Source organism: Bombina bombina, chromosome 6, assembly GCF_027579735.1.
Source record: "Bombina bombina isolate aBomBom1 chromosome 6, aBomBom1.pri, whole genome shotgun sequence".
NCBI lineage: Eukaryota > Metazoa > Chordata > Amphibia > Anura > Bombinatoridae > Bombina > Bombina bombina.
The window spans coordinates 761,641,386-761,667,151 of NC_069504.1; the positions used below are offsets into that span (position 1 = coordinate 761,641,386).

General features: G+C 39.9%; 1 protein-coding gene across 1 annotated transcript in view; it reads left to right on the plus strand.

The window, feature by feature from the left end:
- The first annotated feature begins 23,680 nt into the window (after positions 1 to 23,680).
- Positions 23,681 to 25,766, plus strand: part of ASH2L (ASH2 like, histone lysine methyltransferase complex subunit) — a 579,627-nt gene continuing 577,541 nt past the window's right edge. Inside the window, exons 1-2 of the mRNA XM_053719418.1 lie at positions 23,681 to 23,800; positions 24,980 to 25,046. Of these exons, the coding sequence (XP_053575393.1) occupies positions 23,718 to 23,800; positions 24,980 to 25,046 (150 nt within the window). The 5' untranslated portion in view covers positions 23,681 to 23,717. The remainder of the gene's footprint in view (positions 23,801 to 24,979; positions 25,047 to 25,766) is intronic.

Genomic DNA, 25,766 nt, shown 5'->3' on the forward strand with positions numbered 1-25,766 from the left:
AGTATTTCCTCTACATAATATTGTTTATCAAGAACAATGGTGGCACCACCCTTATCTGCTGCCCTCACTAAAATATCTTTCTGTTTTTCTTTTAAAGATTTAAAAGCCTGTTTTTCCTCTAAAGTCAGATTGTCATTTCTCTTATTTTTACCACCTTGTTTGGAGATTTTTTCTTTTAAGTTACACCAATCATTGTTTACCATTTTGATAAATGTTTCCACACTGTTGTTACTAAAATTGGGCACAAATGTAGATTTGTTTCTAAGACCCATCTCCTTAGCCCTAAAACATTTGCTGGTATCTAAAGCATTTTGTGCACTAGGTGTTACTACATCTCCTTTATTAAACATTATTTGCAACCTTAAAGATCTGTAAAATAATTGCAAATTTTTTTCAATTTCAAATACATTTACATTACCAATAGGGCAAAAGGACAGTCCTTTGTTGAGCAGTTTGTACTCATTGTCCGTGAGCTCAATGGAGGAAATGTTTAGAACCGTCTGTTCCTTTGGCTCCGTTGATTCCTCATGTTTCCTCTGCCTCTCCTGCTCCTTGTGCTCCGGGTGTCCATGGCGGTGCTTGTGTTTTCTACCGCCTCTATGCTGCCTTCGTCGCTGGATAAAAAAGCTGGTGAAGCCTTCCCTGCAGAGGATTCCTGTGAAGTCTCACTGACATCATCTCTATACGCCTGGTTCTCGCGAGATCCTCCTCTGTTGCGAGTATTACCGTGGAAACGTCGGCCTCTCATGAAGCTCCCTCTGTCTGAAAACGATCCTCTCCATCTATACACTCTCCCACTGAGGTAATCCTGTTCATCCCTCAGGAACTTGGATCGCTTGGTTTCCTTAATCTCAGTCTCCATGATTTTGATCTTCATATCTACCTCTTTGATCATCTTATCCAGCTCATCAACGGTAAGTATTTTGCTCAGTTCACTTGTTGTTTTCAGTACTTGCTCTCTTTGTATTTCAATTTCTTTTAGCAAGTATTCCACTGTCAGGATTAGCAGATCGTATGAGCATTTGTTTAAAATAGCCTCAAACTTGTTGCAATATTCTTCATTATTTCTCAATAGAGTAGGCCTGGTATTCATCCTCAGGCCTCTGGGGATACGTCTGACTTTATGATACTCAGCCAGCGTTGTAGCGTGTAAGTCCCAGGCTGACTTACAAATTTGAGAGACACACTGATTAAAAATGATTTGGGACCCTCCAAAAGTCTTAAACAAAGCCATATGGGTCAGAAATCTTATGGTTCTTATCCCTGTCTAGGGTGCTCTAATTGCCATGCAATGATAAAAGGGAAAGAATTTTCCCATCCAAGAACAGGGCATAAATATAAAATTAATGGTTATTATACATGTGAGACATCCTACGTAATCTATCTTATTAAATGCCCATGTTCTCTTATTTACATTGGAGAATCGACTAGAAAAGGCAGGGAAAGAATTAATCAGCATAAGTCCAACTTGAGATGTGGTAATAAAGAAGCTCCTGTTTCTAATCATTTTATCCAGGCAGGCCACAACATAAGTCAAATTAGGTGGCAGATTATTGACCATGTAGGCACATTAAGAGGAGGGGGTGACAGGGAGAGGATCCTTAAACAAAAAGAAACTTACTGGATCCATAAATTAGATTGTATGTACCCTAAAGGGTTAAATAGAGAAATAGATTTCTCTGTCTTTCTCTAAATGTAACAAAGTAAAAATTCAAAACAAAAAACATTTTCTTCAAAAAATTTTTTTAGTTAGTTTTGGTTTAGTTAAACACATAGGTAAAGTCACTTGTTCACTTAAACACATAGGTAAAGTTTATCAGTAAGATTGGTAAAATGTGTCAGTAATATACTTTAGTAGTGTTACTATAGAAATATAAGATTGCAGTAAGACTTGTTCCTATATATTTTCTTGTTTTTAATGACACTTGTACATTCAGTGGAAACTCCTCTAGTAATTGTATTTTTGGTAACTTGAGAGTTAAATTTTATAGGATGTAGTAAAATATGACTAACACTAGAGGGAGTAATTGCTCTGTGTGAAACATTTTGTCAAATCTGTTTGTAATTAATGTTTTAATTGATCAGCCTATATACTGTGGACAGAGGCTGAAGTTTTTTGTATGCATGATTAAGGCTGTGAAGGCCGAAACGTCACACTCATAACAAGAGATCTTTGTTTATACTGTAAGCAACTTAGTGCAAGTTTTGCATGAAGCTAGATCAATACTTCAAACCTATATCAAGCTCACTGGCGGACAAAATGACATCCAGACATAAGCAGTCAGATAAGAAGAGGCCTGCACCAGAGTCGCATACTGAATCCCCATCCTCCCCCAAATCCTCACACGTAATTACAACTGACTCCTCTGCTCTCCTTCAAGAACTCAAATCATTCTTTCTACCGAAGATGGAGTCCCTTCAGGCTGGGGTGGATACTCTAACCAGCGAAATACGCCAATTCTCTACTAGAATTTCTCACGTGGAGCAGCGTGTATCAGATGTAGAGGATAGACAAAATTCAACCTCCATCTCAGTAAGGCAACTGCAGCGCCAAAATCAAATATTGCAGGACAAGGTGGATGATCTTGAAAATCGGAGCCGGAGGAATAACCTCAGAATGGTTGGTGTACCTGAAACAGTAAAGAATAAAGATCTGCTTGAATTTACTGCCTTAACAATCCCTAAGTTGCTAAAAATGAACCCAGATCACCTGCCCCTAGACATAGAGCGAGCTCATCGTATAGGCCCGGATAGAGGCCTAGAGACTTTAAACTCCTGCCCGCACCAAGTAATTTACAAATGCCTCAACTACCAGGAGAAACTCGCTTTGCTACGAGCGTATAGGGCTCACTCAGGAGATTTGATCTTTGAAGGCAAGAAAATATTAATTTTTCAGGACTTTTCTGCAGAGGTCACCAAACTCAGGAAAGAATTTGCTCCACTGTGCTCTCGCCTCCACAAAGAGGGGAGACAGGCTTCCCTGCTGTATCCTGCTAAATTAAGACTGCAGACGCCTGCTGGTCCCAAGTTTTTCAGCTCCCCCAAAGATCTGCAAGAATACCTCGATAAGGATGATCCACAAGATGTTCACTGAATACAGAGGGTTTCTCTGTTATCCTCAACCTTCTCCAAGCTCTCTGTTCTACAATGGAGAAATGGGGTGTTGCAACATATCCCATGACAGGGAGAGTTACTGGGATTGAATTTAGGAATACTGGACTGCCTGAACAGTTAGCAAGTGATAGACCGCTGCTCCCAGGAACTATGCTATGGGAGCCTATGCGCTCTCCCACTTCTTGGTCCAGGAATGCCAAAGTTTTAGACTTTGGGAAGCTAACGGTTTGGTTTCTCAATGTTATTCTGTTTTGTGTTAAAAGTTTTGTTTTACATGCATTTAGGAAGGTAAACGTTTTTGCTTTTTGTCTCCCATGTTTGACACTAGTCCCCTCTACGCATAACGGTGGAGAGGTAGCACTTCTCCTCCTCCTCCCAAGTTTCAGAACTGAGCCATACGTAGGGTCCATAGCCTCATGCACGGTTGGTAAACTTCCCTTCCCTTGTTTAGAGCCATATATACCCGGCAGCCAATATGTAAGGGGGTCGCCACAAGGAAAAACCCTGATACCAAAAAGAAAGGAAAAAAAAAAAAAAGCTTGTCATTTCTCGACAACTCATTATGGTAAAACCCTCATACTGTGCCCCCTGCTGTATTTTAATGTTCAAGGGTACCTGTATATATGGCCACTGCATACATCATAGTGGTAAGGCTTGGAAGATGGATCAAAATAATAACGCTTCTAGTCAATTAGACCCACACTTACCATTAGCCGCCCTTGAGGGAAGGGTATGGTGGGCAGTTTATTTCATGTTCCTAGTATGTGATTGCCTGACAGTTTTTACTGCTATTAAGTTTACCCTTATAGATGTTTCTGCTAAGCTCAACATAGTTATTGTTAAATATCCGCCCTGCTACCAAGATATTCCTATGATAGGGTGGGGACTTCATCCTCTCACTCAGTTTGGTGAGATATACCGGTGTTTGGTTAGAATTTGTTTGTCATGTATGTATGATTTGTCACCAATATCTGTACTATGTGATGCACTAATGCTTTTGTGTCTTTGCCGTCAGCAACAGATGTTCCTCCACTCTGGGGGGCCCCCCGCACCATGCAATCCTTGACACATGGAAACCCTGTGGTTTGACTTCTCGACTCTATCCCATGTGGCCTAACTGTGAGTACAACTCCCTGGCACATACTGACAGTACACTTTTCCCATACCACACTTCTCCCTCAAGGTATCCATATTTTCTCTTACTAGTCCGTCTGCTCCTGAGGCAGTCCCCTAGGTTGGTAGGGCTAGGTGGAACATTCCATATTTTATTTAGATGATGGTGCAGCGTTATAATGTAGTTTCCTGGAATGTTGGGGGTATCACCTCTCCAGCTAAAAGAAGCAAAATTCTTCACTACCTCAATTCAATTCATGCAGACATTGCACTGTTGCAGGAGACTCATTTGACACAGGAAGAACATGACAAGCTGAAGGTTAGATGGGTGGGACAGGTTATAAATATGCCAACGACAGGCAGAAAAAAAGGGGTGGTGATCCTGGTTAGGAAAGGGTTATCTATAACGTTTACAGACACGCAAATAGATGTGCAGGGTAGATACATCATCACTGACTTACATATATCTTCCAAAACCTATATACTTTGTAATGTCTACGGACCGAATAATCTCTCTCCCCACTTCTGGTCTCAGATACAATTGCACCTAACTAGACGTAATGGCTCTCAAATCCTCATGGGAGGGGACTTTAATATGGCCCAATTATCCCCACTTGATAGATTTTTAGAACCCTCGCACTCCTCCAATGTAAAACCGAGCTCTCAAAGACAGAAGAGTGAATCCCAAATTACTTTAAGACTCAAGGAGGGTTTGGGACTGGTTGATTTATGGAGATTGCGTAACCCAGAGATTAGAGACTATACTTGCATGTCTAAGTCGCATCACACACTGTCCAGGATTGACTATTTCCTTACGTCTCCTGGCCTCACCCCTAATATACCTTCAAGTAGAATACTACAACCCATCACCATATCGGATCATGCCCCTATCACACTGGTATTAGATTTCACTCCCTCTGAAAACCTACGCAAAACATGGAGGTTTCCTTCCCATCTTTACAATAATGTAGATTTTCGCCAAAATTTACTCTCATACTGGATAGACTACAATGCAGAAAACGCCCAACACCACGACAACCCAGATCTCTTTTGGCACGCCTCAAAGGCTGTGCTAAGGGGAAGAATTACAGCATACACTTCGCACCATAAGAAACAGGCTAAGAGGCTCACTGACCAGATGTTAAGGAACCTTACAGAAGCATATAACACATATTTGCAACATCCGACAAATCAAGCGAGGAAACATTATTACAACTTAAAGCAAGAGAGAGACACTCATATCCAAATGGTGGATAATATCCACACATTACATAGGCAGGGAAGATTTTATAGGTATGGGAATAAGGCGGGGAAAATAATGGCAAACATGGTCAAGGTGGTCACCCCTAGATCTAATATCCCAGCAATCGCCACGGATAGTGGTGTTTGCAGTGACACCCCTACGATAATGAAAGAGTTTGTGTCATATTACACTAAATTATACACTAAGCAGGATATATCAGAACACAACAAGCAATCATTCTGGCGCAATGTCAATATTCCCACCATAACACAGGAACAGTTGGCTACGCTCAATGCTCCCATCCAAACACAAGAAATCGTGAATACCATAAAAAGCATCAAACTAGGGTAAGCGGCGGGGCCCGATGGTCTCCCCGCAGAGTATTACAAAATCCTTTGTCCTGAAATAGCGCCTACTTTGGCGAGACTGTTTTCTGAGTATTTAGCGGGGAGGTCTATACCGGACTCTAGATTTACTGATGCTAATACAGGGAGTGCAGAATTATTAGGCAAGTTGTATTTTTGAGGATTAATTTTATTATTGAACAACAACCATGTTCTCAATGAACCCAAAAAACTCAATATCAAAGCTGAATATTTTTGTAAGTAGTTTTTAGTTTGTTTTTAGTTTTAGCTATTTTAGGGGGATATCTGTGTGTGCAGGTGACTATTACTGTGCATAATTATTAGGCAACTTAACAAAAAACAAATATATACCCATTTCAATTAGTTATTTTTACCAGTGAAACCAATATAACATCTCAACATTCACAAATATACATTTCTGACATTCAAAAACAAAACAAAAACAAATCAGTGACCAATATAGCCACCTTTCTTTGCAAGGACACTCAAAAGCCTGCCATCCATGGATTCTGTCAGTGTTTTGATCTGTTCACCATCAACATTGCGTGCAGCAGCAACCACAGCCTCCCAGACACTGTTCAGAGAGGTGTACTGTTTTCCCTCCTTGTAAATCTCACATTTGATGATGGACCACAGGTTCTCAATGGGGTTCAGATCAGGTGAACAAGGAGGCCATGTTATTAGATTTTCTTCTTTTATACCCTTTCTTGCCAGCCACGCTGTGGAGTACTTGGACGCGTGTGATGGAGCATTGTCCTGCATGAAAATCATGTTTTTCTTGAAGGATGCAGACTTCTTCCTGTACCACTGCTTGAAGAAGGTGTCTTCCAGTAACTGGCAGTAGGACTGGGAGTTGAGCTTGACTCCATCCTCAACCCGAAAAGGCCCCACAAGCTCATCTTTGATGATACCAGCCCAAACCAGTACTCCACCTCCACCTTGCTGGCGTCTGAGTCGGACTGGAGCTCTCTGCCCTTTACCAATCCAGCCACGGGCCCTTCCATCTGGCCCATCAAGACTCACTCTCATTTCATCAGTCCATAAAACCTTAGAAAAATCAGTCTTGAGATATTTCTTGGCCCAGTCTTGACGTTTCAGCTTGTGTGTCTTGTTCAGTGGTGGTCGTCTTTCAGCCTTTCTTACCTTGGCCATGTCTCTGAGTATTGCACACCTTGTGCTTTTGGTTTTTCCACACGCTTCTTGCGACCCTGTTGACTATTTTGAATGAAACGCTTGATTGTTCAATGTTCACGCTTCAGAAGCTTTGCAATTTTAAGAGTGCTGCATCCCTCTGCAAGATATCTCACTATTTTTTACTTTTCTGAGCCTGTCAAGTCCTTCTTTTGACCTATTTTGCCAAAGGAAAGGAAGTTGCCTAATAATTATGCACACCTGATATAGGGTGTTGATGTCATTAGACCACACCCCTTCTCATTACAGAGATGCACATCACCTAATATGCTTAATTGGTAGTAGGCTTTTGAGCCTATACAGCTTGGAGTAAGACAACATGCATAAAGAGGATGATGTGGTCAAAATACTCATTTGCCTAATAATTCTGCACTCCCTGTATATGCGTCATCCCCAAACCAGATAGGGATTCGACTTTACCATCGTCTTATAGGCCGATTTCTCTATTAAATGGAGACTATAAGTTGATGACCAAAATTCTCGCAAATCGGTTGGCAGAAGTTCTGCCACTGTTGGTCCACCCAGACCAGACGGGTTTTGTCAGACACCGATCTTCAGTTATCAACCTACGTAAGGCATTGGCAGTCATTGCGCACTACCACCAAGCCCAAAATAACAAGACTGACTGACGCCCCACTACTAGATGCCTGCTTCCTCTCTGTTGACGCCGAAAAGGCATTCGATAGGGTGGAGTGGGATCATCTATACACTACTCTTATGAATTTTGGTATGACAGGCCACTTCTTAGATGTTATACGCAGACTATATGATACACCCTCGGCATCCATCATCATTAATGGTGGTCTTTCCCCCTCCTTTAGGCTAGAAAGGGGCATAAGGCAAGGTTGCCCAATGTCCCCACTCCTATTCGACCTTGCCATTGAGCCACTGGGATGCTATATCCGTCAACATTGCGCTGCACTCAGACTCCATACACAGTGTTTACATATCTCGCTATTCGCTGATGACCTCTTACTATACATTAGCAATCCTGATCTTAATGTTCCTCAAATACTGGAGATAATGTCAAAGTTTGGTACCTTTACTGGATACAAAATAAACGAGGACAAATCTGAGGTCACTTGGCTCCAAAATCAGAAGGGTACTTCCCTACAGAACACGAGTCTAAAAATCACAGATGGGTCCTTTAAGTACCTTGGGATTCACTTACATGTGGACCCCAAACGTATTTACCACCTAAATATCCAAAAAGTCATAGCCAGTTCACAGGACACCATCCGGGGTTGGAGGGGTCTTCCCCTCTCCCTCCATGGTAGAATCCACCTATTGAAAATGGTTATTTTACCGAAAATCTTGTACCCCTTGCAAATGCTCCCTCTTCTGCTTCACAACAGAGACATACAGGCTATCTCTTCTACTTTTGCCTCTTTTGTGTGGAATCAAAAAAAGCATAGGATCAACATAACCAGACTATCTATGCCACTGGAGGTGGGGGGGCCTTCGATTCCCAAACATTCAGTGGTACAATTGGGCAACGTTAACTAAGCTAGTTCTTGGATGGCTGACTGGATCTGAATACTTTAGCCACGCTGTGGAAGCGGACTGTGTATCACTGCTGAATTTAGCCTACCTCCCACACTCTACCTTGCCTACTTTGCCCCATCACATCTCTCAGAACATACTGTTTAGAGACCCGCTGAGGGCATGGCACATATTATGTCGATTCTGGAACATAGATCATAAAGTGACCAAATACCTACCTATACAGGGAAACCCTAGGTTCATACCTGGCTTCACCACTCGGGCCTTTCAGAGATGGAGGGCCTCTGGCCTGACTTCTATTGCGCAATTCATTAATCCTAGCACGCTTCAGGTTCTCCCTTTCCAGGAGCTAAGAGAGGCCTTTGCTATCCCTGCTGATACCATGTTTGCATATTTTCAATGTAGGCACTTTGTTAGGGCTCTCATCTCAAATAACCAGCTCACTAACGCAAACTCTAGCGTGGATAGATTAGTCCGCATGACGAAACAGGGATCACACTCCATAACTCGCATATACAATGAAATCACAAATCATTTAGAACAGTCTGTCCTTCAAGCAATACATAATAAATGGCAAGAGACATGCAGATTACGACACAAGAGATCACAGATAGCTTTCAGAGAGTTAGGGCAGCCACCCTTTCAGCTTATTCAAGAGAGGCACACACTAAACTAATGCATCATGCATATATTCTCCCCAAATTAAGACTTAGATGGGTCCCTCAGGCAGTAGACAAGTGTAACAAATGCTCCCTTGCATCACCTGACCTCATACATTTGATATGGGACTGTCCCAAACTAAAAAGACTATGGGGTAAAATTAGGTTTTGGCTCCAGAGGGTACTCCAGCAGGAGATAACGTTAACTCCCTCCAATATTATTTTCCTGACTGATTCAGGGGTTACGCCTCAACATCAGAAATTTCTAAACTCTGTAATTTTGCTCTCTCGGAAACTAATCATGCAATATTGGGTGAAGGATAAGGCCCGCCCTTCAAGAAACTGATAGGTGCGATACACACTCAGGCCCTGTTGGAGCAGGCGGACGTACAGGGAGACCTTGATAGGAGAATAAAAATTTACATTCACAAATAGGAACCATATTTATTGTACATCTCTCCACAAGTGAGACATAAAATACTTTATCCCTTTCGCAACTCAACGTTTATCTTGGAGGAAAATCTGCGAGGGAAGTGGTGTCTTTCTTCATCGCTGCCCCCCACGCCCCCCTCCCTACCGACCTGACAACACATGTCTTGCTCCATAGTAGACCATGCCTCCTTCTGATAAAGGTGCCGGGGAGTTCTTCTGCCCCCCCCCCCCTGGAGTGGAGAGATTTGTTAGGATTGTTTAGGCCGTACACTTACAGGGAGTGCAGAATTATTAGGCAAGTTGTATTTTTGAGGATTAATTTTATTATTGAACAACAACCATGTTCTCAATGAACCCAAAAAACTCATTAATATCAAAGCTGAATATTTTTGGAAGTAGTTTTTAGTTTGTTTTTAGTTTTAGCTATTTTAGGGGGATTTCTGTGTGTGCAGGTGACTATTACTGTGCATAATTATTAGGCAACTTAACAAAAAACAAATATATACCCATTTCAATTATTTATTTTTACCAGTGAAACCAATATAACATCTCAACATTCACAAATATACATTTCTGACATTCAAAAACAAAACAAAAACAAATCAGTGACCAATATAGCCACCTTTCTTTGCAAGGACACTCAAAAGCCTGCCATCCATGGATTCTGTCAGTGTTTTGATCTGTTCACCATCAACATTGCGTGCAGCAGCAACCACAGCCTCCCAGACACTGTTCAGAGAGGTGTACTGTTTTCCCTCCTTGTAAATCTCACATTTGATGATGGACCACAGGTTCTCAATGGGGTTCAGATCAGGTGAACAAGGAGGCCATGTCATTAGATTTTCTTCTTTTATACCCTTTCTTGCCAGCCACGCTGTGGAGTACTTGGACGCGTGTGATGGAGCATTGTCCTGCATGAAAATCATGTTTTTCTTGAAGGATGCAGACTTCTTCCTGTACCACTGCTTGAAGAAGGTGTCTTCCAGAAACTGGCAGTAGGACTGGGAGTTGAGCTTGACTCCATCCTCAACCCGAAAAGGCCCCACAAGCTCATCTTTGATGATACCAGCCCAAACCAGTACTCCACCTCCACCTTGCTGGCGTCTGAGTCGGACTGGAGCTCTCTGCCCTTTACCAATCCAGCCACGGGCCCATCCATCTGGCCCATCAAGACTCACTCTCATTTCATCAGTCCATAAAACCTTAGAAAAATCAGTCTTGAGATATTTCTTGGCCCAGTCTTGACGTTTCAGCTTGTGTGTCTTGTTCAGTGGTGGTCGTCTTTCAGCCTTTCTTACCTTGGCCATGTCTCTGAGTATTGCACACCTTGTGCTTTTGGGCACTCCAGTGATGTTGCAGCTCTGAAATATGGCCAAACTGGTGGCAAGTGGCATCTTGGCAGCTGCACGCTTGACTTTTCTCAGTTCATGGGCAGTTATTTTGCACCTTGGTTTTTCCACACGCTTCTTGCGACCCTGTTGACTATTTTGAATGAAACGCTTGATTGTTCGATGATCACGCTTCAGAAGCTTTGCAATTTTAAGAGTGCTGCATCCCTCTGCAAGATATCTCACTATTTTTGACTTTTCTGAGCCTGTCAAGTCCTTCTTTTGACCCATTTTGCCAAAGCAAAGGAAGTTGCCTAATAATTATGCACACCTGATATAGGGTGTTGATGTCATTAGACCACACCCCTTCTCATTACAGAGATGCACATCACCTAATATGCTTAATTGGTAGTAGGCTTTCGAGCCTATACAGCTTGGAGTAAGACAACATGCATAAAGAGGATGATGTGGTCAAAATACTAATTTGCCTAATAATTCTGCACTCCCTGTATTGTTTTAAGGTTTGTATTAGTTGTTTGATGTTTTATAGAAAAAGGAAAAGAACCAGATTATCGTCTCAGTGTGGAGATAACCTACATGGGGAGGGCTCTTTCCCTCAGATTGTGGGGGATGAGGGTTATCAAATTCCCTTTCTGTATCATACAAATGTAAATTCTGATGTATTGGATATTGTGATTTCCATATTGTGATGAATCTGGATTATAAATAAAGTTTAAAAAAAAAAGACAAACGTTTAATTAAATTAATTAATTGCACATAATTGTTAAAAACAATTGCTCAAAAGATTAACCCTTGCCTTACCTGAATCTTATATACTCTATTTAATGTGAACCCTAGTGTCAGGACTATATTAACTCTACCATATCCAATGTGAATAAATACATTGCTATATCAATTTAACTTCATTAACATAATAAATATATAATTATATGCCGGAAAATTCATCATACAAAGTATATTTATATACACCTTAACCCTACAAAATTTCATCTATATACATTTGAAAAATATATTGAACCTACAGAGGTATCCTTATTATATTTGTTTGAAAAAAGCATCTAGGGAGTCCTTAATTTTTCTTTATATAAAGGAACTGATTTCATATTATATATTTATCAGAAAAAAATTCCCAGACATATACAGGAGACAGATTCTGTCAAAGGACAGATTCCCAAATTAAATAAACAAATTGACATCACTTTCCATATTTATCCCCTGTGAATGCCTAGTATTTAGATAAAAGATCCATTTGGCTTCAGTGTAATTCAAACGATACTCCCTGTCCCCTGCTCTCTTATGTGCTGGGACATGATCTATGGCTTGTACGGAAAGTAATGAGGCATCTCCTGCGTGTTTATTTTTAAAATGTCTTGCCACAGGAGTAAATATCTCTGGATCCTCGATGTCCCTAACGTGTTCAAGTGCCCTATCTTTCAGAAAACGTTTGGTTTTGCCAACATACTGAATCTGGCACCCCCTACAGGTCAGCAAATAAATTACGTGTAGATTTACAATTAAGTTTAAACCTAATTTCATATGATCTATTTGTTACAGTAGAGACAAAATGTGTCCCCTCATTTACATATGTACACGCCTTGCAGCGAGTGGCCTTACATTTGTAAAAGCCCAATCTATTAGGAAGCCATGTTCTGATATTTTTACTCTGTAAATCAGAGGGGCTAATAAATTCCCCAGGGTTTTTCCTTTTTTGGCTACACATTTACATCCTCCTGTAGCTAATCCTTCTAGACTCGGGTCACCAGCCAAAATCGGAAGATTCTGTTTTATAATGTTACAAACCTTATTAAATTCCAAGCTATATGGGGTACAAAAAATAATTTTATTCCCCACATTTGTTTGTATTCCCTTTTTGGTGTTTTTATATTGTAATAGCTCCTCTCTATGTAGCTGATCTACCTCTTTTTTTAACATTGCTTAACAATTTATCAGGGTAACCTCTACTTTGTAGCCTGTTTTCAAGTATTTCACATTGTTCTTTATACATCCTGTCATCCGAACAAATCCGTTCAGTATGAATATACTGTCCCTTCGGGATTGCCTTTTTAACATGCCCTGGATGGCATGATTTATAATTGAGGATGGTATTCACTCCTGAAGGTTTCCTAAATACACTAGAACTAATATGCCCAGTACATGGGTCAGCTTCTAGTTCCACATCAAGGAACTTAATCATTGTTTCATGTTGCTCAACAGTAAATTTTAACCCTACCGTGTTGGTATTAAGGTTATCTACAAATACCTGTGCAGACTCAGCACCTCCATCCCACACCACCAGGAGGTCGTCAATATACCGGCCATAATAAACTATATTAGACTTAAAGGGGTTGCTATCTCCATAGACGTGGGCTTCCTCCCACCAACCCATAAAAAGGTTGACGTAAGAGGGGGCAAATTTCGCCCCCATGGCCGTCCCTCGTCTCTGGAGGTAGCAACACCCCTCAAAAAGAAAAAAATTATGTGTCAACAAAAATTCTATAGCTGTTAGTAAAAATTGTTTCAAATCAGTTCCATAATTTAAATGATTGTCCAAAAAATAAGAAATTGCGGTTAACCCCTGATGGTGCGGGATGGATGTATACAAAGACACCACGTCAATTGTCATGAATCTATATCTCATTTGCCATGTCAGGTTTTTGACCACATTTAGGACCTGAGTAGAGTCTCTGATATAACTCATAAGCTCTGTTACCAAGGGTTGCAAGTAAGAATCCACCAGTTCTGAAAGTGGTTCTAAAAGGGATCCCACCCCAGATATGATGTGCCTACCCGGAGGATGGGTACTGTCTTTGTACAGTTTGGGTAAGAAGTAAAAAATAGGGGTATATGGTGTAGAGCTTGCCCAATTCAAGGATATCCCTCAGATTTGTTTGAAATTTTTTTGTTGGATTGAAACTTAATTTAAGGTACACAGACTCATCTCTTAATTGGTGATGGGCCTCTGCTACATAGTATTCCCTATCCATAATCACAACGTTTCCGCCTTTATAACAATGTCTGAATTTGATTTTAGTTGTTTTATTGCTTTGTTCTGTTCAAATGTTAAATTATGTGTATAGTGCCCCTTAGCTTTTTCTCCCTCTTGGATTTTGTCTGAAAGTATTTTTAATTGACGCTCCACTGTACGCTGAAATATATCAATTGACTTACTGCGACTTTGTACCGGGTAGAAGTTACTCTGTTTCATACTAGGTTTAAACATAGGAGGTGTTACTAGAGGCTCTTGATTAACATTATCATTCAACAATGTTGTAAGTTCAAGAACAAGGCATTAACCCTGTTGTAGGTGAGCGTGGAGGTGTGGCCTTGAGCCTATTTAAGGCTGATTTTAATTGTATATACACTAGACATGACTAAGGATGTGAATCTGAAACGTTATCTTTTTATTATGTTGGCTTAAATAAATTAATATTTTTACAACTTTTTTTTTTTTTTTTTAATTTTATTTATAACAAAGGAATAACAGTACATAAATTTCACTGTCAAGTAATTTGCAGAATATAATATAGCACGGAGACAGTAGAAGAAGAGAATATAGTACAACAAATACATAGCTGTCACTTGAATGTCACAGCAGGGTTACCGCATACACAAATGAATACACTGGTTATGCTGAATATGAAGTAACAGTAATGGAACGCGGCCTCAGATATAAGTAGTTGGTTAAATCACACTCTTCCCTAATGTGCTTGGTTTTTTCCTTTTTTTTTCTTTTTAAAACAAAGTGAATTTTTTTTAGCATATTACCCACGATTAAGTCTGCCTACATAGACAGAAGATACAGACCAAAGCAGCGTAAACCAGCCAAGATGAGGCAAGCATTAAGCACTCAAACTGGGAACGGAAAAACAAAACAAGATAAACACGTACAAAAAAAAAAGAAAAAAAAAGGGAGAGCTCCCTCTCACCCCCCAAAATCCCTCACTCCGTGGCCCCTGCCCAATCCCCAGGAAAGTGCCCTGCCAAGATATTTATCAAAACGAATTCGGATTCCCTGAATGGTTTGATCATTTTTTTTTTATATGCTGGAGGTAAAGATATTATAAATTTCTCCCATTTTCTGAAGAAAGCAGGCAAGTGTTGATCATGAGGGAAGGGCATGTTAAACGGCTCTGTTGTGAATTGGCTAACTACGGCCGCTTTAAGTTGAGCCAATATAGGTGCAGAGCGTGCCTTCCATAGTTTAAGGATAAGATTGCGCAACGTTAATATTATTGTATTTATAAGGCGATAAAATTTTTTTAGTCCTTGATATCTCACCAGACAGAAGATCTCAATGGAAGCTAGCTCATGTTCTAGTTTTAAAACAGTGCTCATCCCATATGAGGTCTTACTCCAAAATTGTAGAATTTTTGGACAACGCCACAAACAATGGAATAGATCTGCGTCCATTATCGAGCATCTAGAGCAAGGAACCCTTGCATTATACCATTTAGATAGTAATCCTGGGGTAAAAAACCTCTTAAGCCCAATTTATATCTGAGACTCTCTCCAGGTAGTAGGGACCCAACTCTGTTGAATGATTTTAAAGCTTCCCACAATGGTTTGCTCATCTATACCTGGGAATTGAGTAGACCATTTAGTAACCATCTCGCCGACCTGCAAACTCGAAGAATTCTGAATTGCAAGTAAGTATAGTGGGGAAATTTCAAATCTCCCAGAGGCATACAAGGATATCCTGGACTGTAATTCACCCAAGGACCAGTTATTTCCGAAGTTCTTGAGCAACTCCTGAAGAAAATGCCTAACTTGAAGGTAGGCATAGAATTCACAAGCCCCTAGATTAAACTTGTTTGATATTTCAGCATAGGTTAGTGGGTACCCTTCTGCTCCCAAAAATTGACTCATGGCTTTTAAGCCTTTCAAGTCCCAATCTTTAAATATCTGATTTGAAAGTCCAGGGCAGAAATTGGGGTTACCGCAGATGGGTAGATATTGTGAGACATACGGTGAGTACTCCAACTCTGTACACAGCCTCTGCCATGCAATTATGATATTCCTAAAAGTGGACAAACAGAATATATTTGAAGGAAGAGAGGTCACTGGACAATGCAATAAAGCATTCAAGTTAAAAGGGGCCACTAACCGTGACTCCCACACAAAAGCAGAAATCTGATCTTTACACGTTATCCAGTCCAGCGCAAATCTGGCTAGGATCACTAGATTGTAAGTCTGGATATTAGGAAGTGCGAGTCTAGCTGCCAACTTGGAATTCATGAGACGATGGGAGGCAATCCGTGGTTTACCACCTCTCCACAAAAATTTAGAGCAAGCGCTATTATATATAGCAATATCCTTTTTATGCAGAAACAAAGGAATATTTTGAAAAATGTACATAAGTTTAGGAAAAATAATTGATTTAATTAGTATTACACGAGCGGATAAAGAGATAGGCAGCAGAGTCCATTCTTCCAGCTTTTTTTTGCAACGCGCAACCCCAAGCCCGTAGTTTAACTTATACCAGTCCTCTGGGTTTCTAGATATATGAAGACCTAAATAAGTAATCTGAGAGACTTCAGCGAAGGGGTGCTTCACAGTACATAAAGGCTTTCTATAGAGCCACATTAATTCCGATTTCAGGGCGTTAACCCTGAATCCGGAAATCTCGCCGGATTATATCCTGAAGGATTGGCAGGGAGACCCTAAGATTAGAGAAACGTATCAGCAGGTCATCCGCATATAATAGCAGGACCAGTTTCTCGCCAGCCAATGAAATGCCTTCAAGCTCTTGACGTAATCGTATGGCCAGAGGTTCCAGACTGATGTTAAATAATAAGGGCGAGAGTGGACACCCCTGTCTGGTCCCTCTGTGCATAACAAATCGTTGGGAGGTCACATTATTAATGATGACCGAAGATGTAGGGGTGCTATAGATTAACCTAATATAATTGTGAAAAAACCCGGAAAGACCGAACTTATCTAGGGTAAAAAACAGATGATCCCAACTAACCCGATCGAAGGCCTTCTCTGCGTCGACCGTTAGGATGGCCTTGTCTAGGATCTCGTTGGAAGTAGAAGCCGTATATTTGTTCCAAAAAGACTCAATGAGCACTAACAATTTCCTCGTATTTCTCACAGGGTTCCGACCAGGCATAAATCCAGATTGGTTCTCATGAATTAGGTCCCCAATATAAGGTTTCAATCTAGAAGCTGCAATAGCCGCTAATAATTTATAGTCGGTGTTAAGGACTGAAATGGGTCTGAAAGAGCTTGGAAGCTCAGGGTCTTTGCCCTTTTTCAAGATTAGAGTAATATTTGCCGCTGCAAAAGAAGGCGAACACTTGGTATTATTTGAAAAATAGAAATTAAAAAGCCTGGTCAAAATAGGAATCACCTGGGTTTGTAACATTCGGTAGAATTCAATGGGAAATGAGTCTGGCCCGGCTGCTTTGTTAGGTTTAGCGTCCTTAATTGCTAATATAATCTCCTCCTCAGAGATAGGGGCATTAATAGAATCTCTAGCTTCCGACGACAATCTAGGGGTCTTAATCTTTGACCAAATTTCTCTTTTCTGTCCTAGATTAGGAGGATCTGGTTTGTACAAGTCTTGAAAAAACTCAAAGAACACTCGTTCAATGTCAGGGTGACTCGTAAACCTTGTTGTACCTTGTTTAATGGCAGCGATTGCCTGCCTTGGTGAGGATTTGGCTACTCTGGCTAAAAATGTATCTGATCAACCTACAAATCCGCTATATCGAGCTTTGGTTCTAAGCTCTTCTTGGGCACTATTCTGCTTGATATGCATATCCCGAAGTGCCTTGGCCCTTACGTAGGCATCCCAATGTTCTTTGCTAGAATTGTTTAGATATGTTCTGAAAGAGTTTTTTACTTGATTAGCGAACTGTCTAGCCACCTGACTACATTTCTTCTTCCAGTGTATCGTATACGATTTAATTTCCCCACGTAAAGCGGCCTTAGAGGCCTCCCAAAACACTTCAACTTTATCCAGATAGTTACCATTATTTTTAAGATAATATGCCCACTTAGATCGTAGCCAATTTTGGAAGCTAGCATTGTTACTTAAAAATCTGGGGAAATAAATATAATTGTTTCCTGAATTCCGACTACTAGGTCTGCAGCTCAACGAGATGGCAGCGTGGTCGGATATAACTATGTCTTCGATTTTAGTCACCCAGTCCCATCTTAGTAGCGAGTCGGAAACAAGAAAATAGTCGATCCTGGAGAATGCTTGCTGAGCTTGAGATAAGCATGTGAATTCCCGCGCGTCCGGGTTCTGTACCCGCCAAATACAGTATCCACTAAACCCAGCTGAGAACAGAACTTTTGGAAGATGCAAACTTTTCTACCCCTGCTGTTAAGGGATCTTTTCTTAGAGCAAAGTTGCATCTGCTGTCAGATTAAAATCACCCGCAGTAATTAAATTCTGCCCTATGAATCTATGTAACCTGACCATTAAGGCCGTCCAAAAGTTCTGATCAATTTGATTAGGACCGTAAATATTACACAGTATATATTTGATCTTTTTGATCTCAATCTCCAAAATAAAAAATCTACCTTCAGGGTCCACTTCAGTATTATTTGATAATCCAATTTCCGATTCAATAAAATGGCGACCCCCCTCTTCCTGGTTGTGAAAGGTGCGGCAATAACCTCCCCAACCCATTTAGATCTAAGTTTAGGAATTTCTGGAGGTTTAAGGTGTAATTCCTGAAGAAAAACTATATCAGGGTTAAATTTCCCTGAGTATTTTATTATAGATTTCCTTTTAATTGGGGAGGTTATGCCGCCCACATTCCAGGATAATAAATTAATATTAGAGACCATCAAGTCCTAATAGCTATCGACGTATACAAAAGGAGGGGGAAGCCAACCAAGGACAATGGGCCAAGGGCAGCAGGAGCCTGGAGGAAGGAAAGGGGAGGGGAAAAGGGGGAGAGGAGGAAAGAAACAAAAAAAACAAAAAAACAAACAAAAACACAACCCCAAACACATAGAGCATAAACCACACAAAAAGCTTCTGAAAAAAACAGCGATATTAAATCAAGTTATTTTAAGGAACACCAGCTTCTCGACAGAAATTGTAAGAGTGTATCCCAGCGCCCACCTATACCTTATATGCCTGTGGCGGTGATACCTAGCTATCACCTAGTATAGAAACTGAATTGAGGGGTGTGCCCAGGCGCCAACAATACGAGGCTAAGGTAAAATGTAGTTGGAGATGTAAAATGTGGTTAAAAGTAATTTATTACAAAATAAAATCAATATAAAATTACAATTACAAATGCATGGATCCACGCTAGATTAACATAAAAGCATATGCATATGCTGTTATTGTCAATATTGTCACTTTATTTACTTTATTGTCACTTTATAGACATTTAGCAAACGCCGCCAGACATTTACTTTATTGTCATTTTACTCTATTGTCATTTACTTTATTGTCACTTTATTGTCATTTTACCTTATTGTCAATATTGCTGTTATTATTATGCTTTTATGTTAATCTAGCGTGGATCCATGCATTTGTAATTGTAATTATATATTGATTTTATTTTGTAATAAATTACTTTTAACCACATTTTACATCTCCAACTACATTTTACCTTAGCCTCGTATTGTTGGCGCCTGGGCACACCCCTCAATTCAGTCTCGACAGAAATTCTCAGCTTCCAGGACATTGTTTAATGTATGAGAAGTTCCCTCTTTGAGTACCACTAACTTTGCGGGGTATATCAGTTTAATATTGTAGTTTTCCCTCTGCAATCTACCATAGAAGAAAGACATGTCTCTTCTCTTAGATAAGGTTTCAGAGGAAAAGTCTTGAAAGATGTGTGCAAACTTGTGTGCATCTAGGACAAAAGGATTACATTTCCTGTAATACATAAGATATAGTAATTTGTCTTGGAAATTGACGAATTTGAATATCACTGGCCTAGGTCTATGGCCCTCGGTGTATTCCCTGCGTGGCCCTATTCTATGGGCCCTCTCTATCTGGAAGGGAGCAGCAGGAGCTGGAATCTGCAGTGCCTTGGGTAATATATTGGATGCAAAATTCATTAAGTCTTGAAATTCGGGCAATTCGGGGAGGCCTATCACTTTTAAGTTATTACGTCTTGAGCGATCCTCAAGATCTTCGATCTTAGCTTGTAGCGCTGCAATCGTTTTGCTGTGAGTATCTAAGGTCGGGTCGTGAATATTAAGCCTATCTTCTAGATCAGAAACTCTGTTTTCGACTTCATCTAGTCTTGATGAAAACTGCCGGACCTCCGCCGTAAGATTTGATATCTCATTCCTGATCTCCAGTTTAATCAGGTCGAATTGAGGGAGCAGGATTTTGGCAACTTCAGCTGCATATTCTGTCATACTATTACCTATGGGAGTCCCTTTATCCGGGGGAATGTCAATGCTAGAGTCCAGAGTCCTGCTGCTCCCTTTTTTGTCTTTGGGTTTAGGGTGCATATTGGAAGGTGAACTCCTTTGGAGCATATATCTATCCATGAACCAGAAGACCCCAAAACTTTAAATATAGTATTACAGGTATTTGAATAATGATAAAGAAAAAAAAAAAAAAAAAAGGACCAGGGAGTAGAGCGTGTCAGAGTCCTGAGGCGGACACGGTATATTTGGACCTGCACAATTGTGACCTAATATACTGCTGTTTTTTTACTATACTTTTTTATCTATGTGTAGTTAACAGCGCAGGATAGTGCTACCTATCGTAAATAAATTACAGAGATTTATATACTATTGCCTGTCATACACAGGAAAAATGCAAATCTAAATCCAAAAACAAAAAAAGTTAAAGTGCTTGTGCTTCTATTCTTAAGATTATTTAAATATTGGGTGAACCCAAGTGCAAATTTTTTTTTTCTTTCTTTCTTTATAAAAAAAAAGTGCTTCTTATAGTGCTTATGCTTCTGCAAAATGTAGTAAAATTTGTATCTTAGTGACTTTTATATATATGATAGCATTATTAAAAGCTATCTGAGAATGCAGTACCCCTAAACAGAATACCTCTTAGTAATGTGTGTGCTACTAACAAGCTTGTGTTTTTAAGCTTGTGTTTTTAAGTGTGGTGGCCTCAGATTAAGCTAGTCTAAGTTTATTTAATAACGAAAAAGGAAAAAAAAAAAAAAATTGAGAAAAAATGACACATAATAGTGCAAATACAACTAACGTGACTAGTAAACACTTGGAATTAACTACAAAATCTTAGATTTTAACTAAAATTCTGACCTAGTATACCAACCAATTAGATACCAAGTACATTCAAAAAGGTTGTAAACGAATTACCTAACCAGTGTGAGTGACCCTGGTGATTATGCGCAATCAGAAAAACAAATCAACCATAACAAAAGATTGTGTGAAACATAGAATGATAACAGCTGTACAAAATTTAAGTAAGACTAGGACAGGCTCTGTTATGTCAGCGTAAAAACCAGGGTATCTTTTCTGCAGCTATTGCACTAAATAACATAAAAAACTTGAGGCATATCTAAGACCCTGTAACTGTAACCCGTCTAGTCATATGCAGAAATGAAAAAATACAAAAAAGAAAAAAAACAAAAAAAAAAACAGAAAAAGAACAAAAAGAGAGTGGCTGCAAAAAAAGAGCATCAATATAACACTGTGACCAATATATGCCAACAATTTAACAAGATTGAATTAAGAGAAAAGGATGGAAGCACAAATAAACTCCTTAATAATGCAATGTCCCCAAAATTCCTCAGAACTCTGTATCGAACTTCATTTGTTGCAGAGCCTGCGTAGAAAACACTTCATGATGAGGGAGTCTAGTTAATAAGTAGGAGACATATTATTGCACAAAGTGTTGAGTACCTAGAATGTAAAGTACAAGTCTAGTCCTGCCAAACACCTGGGTAGGCCGGTCAATAGTGAAGTTTAACCAACTTATCTGCAGGACTGCTGAGTGCACCGTTCCTTATCACACAACTCCAAGCTCAGATTCAGAGACGTATATGTGCTCCGCGCACAGAGCCGGGCAGCTGCCCATTGTCAGCCTTAGGGCTACTGTTCTTAGGTGGACCTGTATTCCATTCTATTGAATCTCGCCCAACTTCCTGTGGTCAGCTGCTTGACCACAGACACTAGAGTAAGAACGGAGCAAACAGAAAACAGTACCTCATATGAAGAAACCCACGTATCCACAGCCTTCACAGCAATATCGACACTCTCATCCTTGCGGACTATCGGCGCTGGACCATGACGTGGTGGAAGTCCCAAAGAAGAGGACGTTTCTGGGAGGCTAAATACAGTGGCCCAGCGGAACCACAGACCGGAGTGGCCAGGCCAGACAAGCAAGGAGCTTTCCGTGTGCCCAGAGCTGTAGCCAAACACAGACGCCGGAAGTGGAGCAGGACTCAGATGTGCAGCACACCTTCCGTCACAACCAGGGGACTCGGGTGTTGCTGCTGGTGGTATAGCCCATGCAGGTGGGCTAGCGCAGATCTCCTCCTATATGGGTGAAGCCAGGCACCCCAGGGTAGACGAAAACCAGCTCCGGTAGGTTAGCAACGGCACTGCAGGTGATCCTCCTCCAGGTAAAGCTGTGGCTCATCCAGTGCGTGGGGAGGCTGTAAAGGGCCTTCAGTTAGAGATCAGGTTAGCCGGTAGAGCACCGGAAGGCTCCTGGAAATTGGCGTGCACCAGCCACTGTGCACAATTAGGCTGAAGAAGCAGACTTCCAACGCCGGATCGAAATCCTGGGACCCAAGCCTGATTCTGGCCAAGGGAGTCAGCGTGGGCTGGTGATGGCTTAGGCCTCACATAGAGGCGCGGAGCTTCAGAGACACCTGCAGATACCTGCAGTTACCTGACGGACCCGCCTCCAGCCGGAAGTGAGTGAATATTTTTACTACTAATTGCTGGTGCTACTAAAGAGTAAAAGCTTGGTTACTTATTCAGAATTTTCCATTGAAATGCATGGATGCTAGGGTGCCAAGTTTGTCACCATATTATATGATCAATATCATTTGGCTCAACCTAATTTTAACTTTGTTTATATAGAGGGATGCCCAATTAGTATAAAACAAGCCAAATATGAGTGAGCCAAAAGTAAAAGCTTGGTTCCTTCCTGAAATGAATGGAAATTGTGGTGCCACGTTTGGTGCCAAATTTCATGATTATATTAACTTTCATGATTATATTAACTTTGCTAATTGTTGTTTAATAAATAATTACTTTCATGAATAAGAATATAACCTGAAATAAGATTCTTGGCTGAATAGTGAGCTAACTTCAATCTTCGAATAAGAAGCTGGCCGAATAAGGAGCTAACTTCAGCATCATTGCTTAGCCCTGTTTTGACAAGCCATTGCAGGCGACATTGTTCTCTATTTGAGAATTATTCCACCTGCAATCTAGATAAATTGTCCCCTATATCTTTGTGTACCACAGACAAAATAAATAAAATAGACGAGCAAAACAAATTCAAGCTTGTACGTGTCCACTACTAAACTGCTTGAGTACTGGGTGGGTAAAAATGGCACAGCAATTAAAAGCTTGAAAATATATATGCCGCAATAAAAACACATTTAAAAACGATGTATCGCTAACCATTTTTTTCAGTACAATAATAAAAAAATAAATTTATGAGCTGCCAATTAATGAAATAAAACATTTAAATGTCTCCACTTCAGTAGCATCTTTATTTAAAAATGCATAACCGTCGCATTTACTCTGACGTCAAAGCCAGTTTTAGTTCCGTCCGCAGCAGGATATTACATAGGGCCGCTTTTTGTAAATTAAGATGGCGACAATTGTTGAAAAAGATGTGGCGGCAGTAGGAGGATTTGAATGCAACTCGGAACAAGGAGGAGAAAATCGCAGTGGGTGAGATGACACAAGAAGGGAACATTCATGGCTTAACAAACAATTTGTAGTTTTATACCTTAGTGAAGTGCAACTTCAAGCGATAATACATTGATTGTTTTATTCTGAGTGGGTCTTAAAAAGATTTATTTTGTAGCAATTTTGTTATGGTATCTAATATGACTACATCTTGTTAGTATAGTAACTGCAACAGTGCATTTAGTCATTTATTTCTCGGTTCTGATTTAGTTTCTGGAAAGACGTTGAAAGAGGATTATTTTTTTAATCAGATGGAACACAATTCCTTTGTGATTCAAAGTGATTTTTCTCACTTCATCTGTCAGACTCACTTTAAAATGTGGCGATAAGCCTCTTAAAGGGATATACAATGTACAAAGCATGGCTCAATATATAAATAGAGAGAGCACCATTTCTACAACCACCTTTCTTAAAAGGACATGCTGTCAAATGCTTTCTGTAAAAAATAGAATGTTTTGAAATGTTACAATGCTGTAAACTGTCTGTATCAGCCAATGAGAAGTAGCATCCCAGGACTTTGTTGCACTCAATCATGCACTTTTTGTTAGTTTCATATTGAATTAAAAAATATTTTACATTCCCTTTTAATATGCTTAAAGTGATCATAAAGTTTAAGGAATTAGTGCCGATATCTAAAAATAATCTTAAACAGGGGCACTTTAATTAAACTTTACAATGAAGCTTCTTTTTTAAAATTCTAACCATTGCGTTATGGAAAACATACCGCTGATGCTCCGCCCGCATCTCCTTCTGTTGTTAGCATATCAATGACAAATCAGTCTTCCTCCAATAGTTGCATGCCCCCTTTGGTGTCCAAAGGAGGAAGCTGGATTTGTCATCAATATGCCAACTACAGTAGTAGAAGCAGGCAGAGGATCGGCGGTATGTTTTCCATAAGGCAATGGTAAGTATTTTAAAAAAGAAGTGTTATTGTAAAATTTAAAGTATTAAAGTGCCCCTGTTTTTAAGATTATTTTAAGATACCGGACGCTAATTCTTTACAATCGCTTTAATTGCTGCGCTTTCATATATATGAGAAAATGTTTATCATGTCACAAACTCATTATAGTAAAAGGTGCCTTACTGCAATGCAAAATCCATTAAATAGTCCATTATTGGCACTGCAGTTAAACAAGTATTTTTTTTTTCCCCCGCCTACAGTGACACAGCTGAACTAATTTCAACAAGTGTTCTAGATACAGAGTCTTCAAATGAAAAAGAGACAATGGTATGTATTTTTTCTGTAGGCTTTTTATTGTAAACAAGGCAAGGGGATATGAAACCCAAAACATTTCTTTTATGATTTAGAAAGAGCATGCAATTTTAAACAGCTTTCTAATTTACTTCTATTATCAAATTTTCTTCTTTCTCTTGGTATCTTTTGTTGAAAAGCAGGGATATCAGCTCAGGAGCATGCAGCTCCAGACTCCTACTTAGGTACATCTTCAGCAAGAATACTATTGGAAGGAAGGACATTTTTTTTTTTTTTTTATACTAGAAGCAAATTGGAAACTTTTTTTTTTTTTTTTTTGGATAAGTGTACTGTAAGCTCTGTTTGAATCACAAAATATTTTTTTTTGGGTTTCATGACCCTTTACTACGATCTGCTTAGAATATCCAATCGGGAACAGAAGTCGAACAACCCAGCTATGTAACTCGCGCTGCTGACTAGATCAGCAGCAATTTATTTTCTCGACCATTTGCACTCTGTGGGTCCTGAGTGGTACTTCTACTATGTGTTTAACCCCTTTATGGAGGATTAAACAGAGTTGCAGAGTTTTTTTGTAAACTGGGTACTCCCAGTTTACAAAAAAATATTTGATTTTTTTCCCACTTTTCTGTAGTGTAGCTCCCACCCCCTCCCAGATCACTTAGATTATTAATTGTAAAAAATATATTCCCCCTCTCTCCCACTTAACTTAAAAAAAATTGTTCCATAGTGTAATGG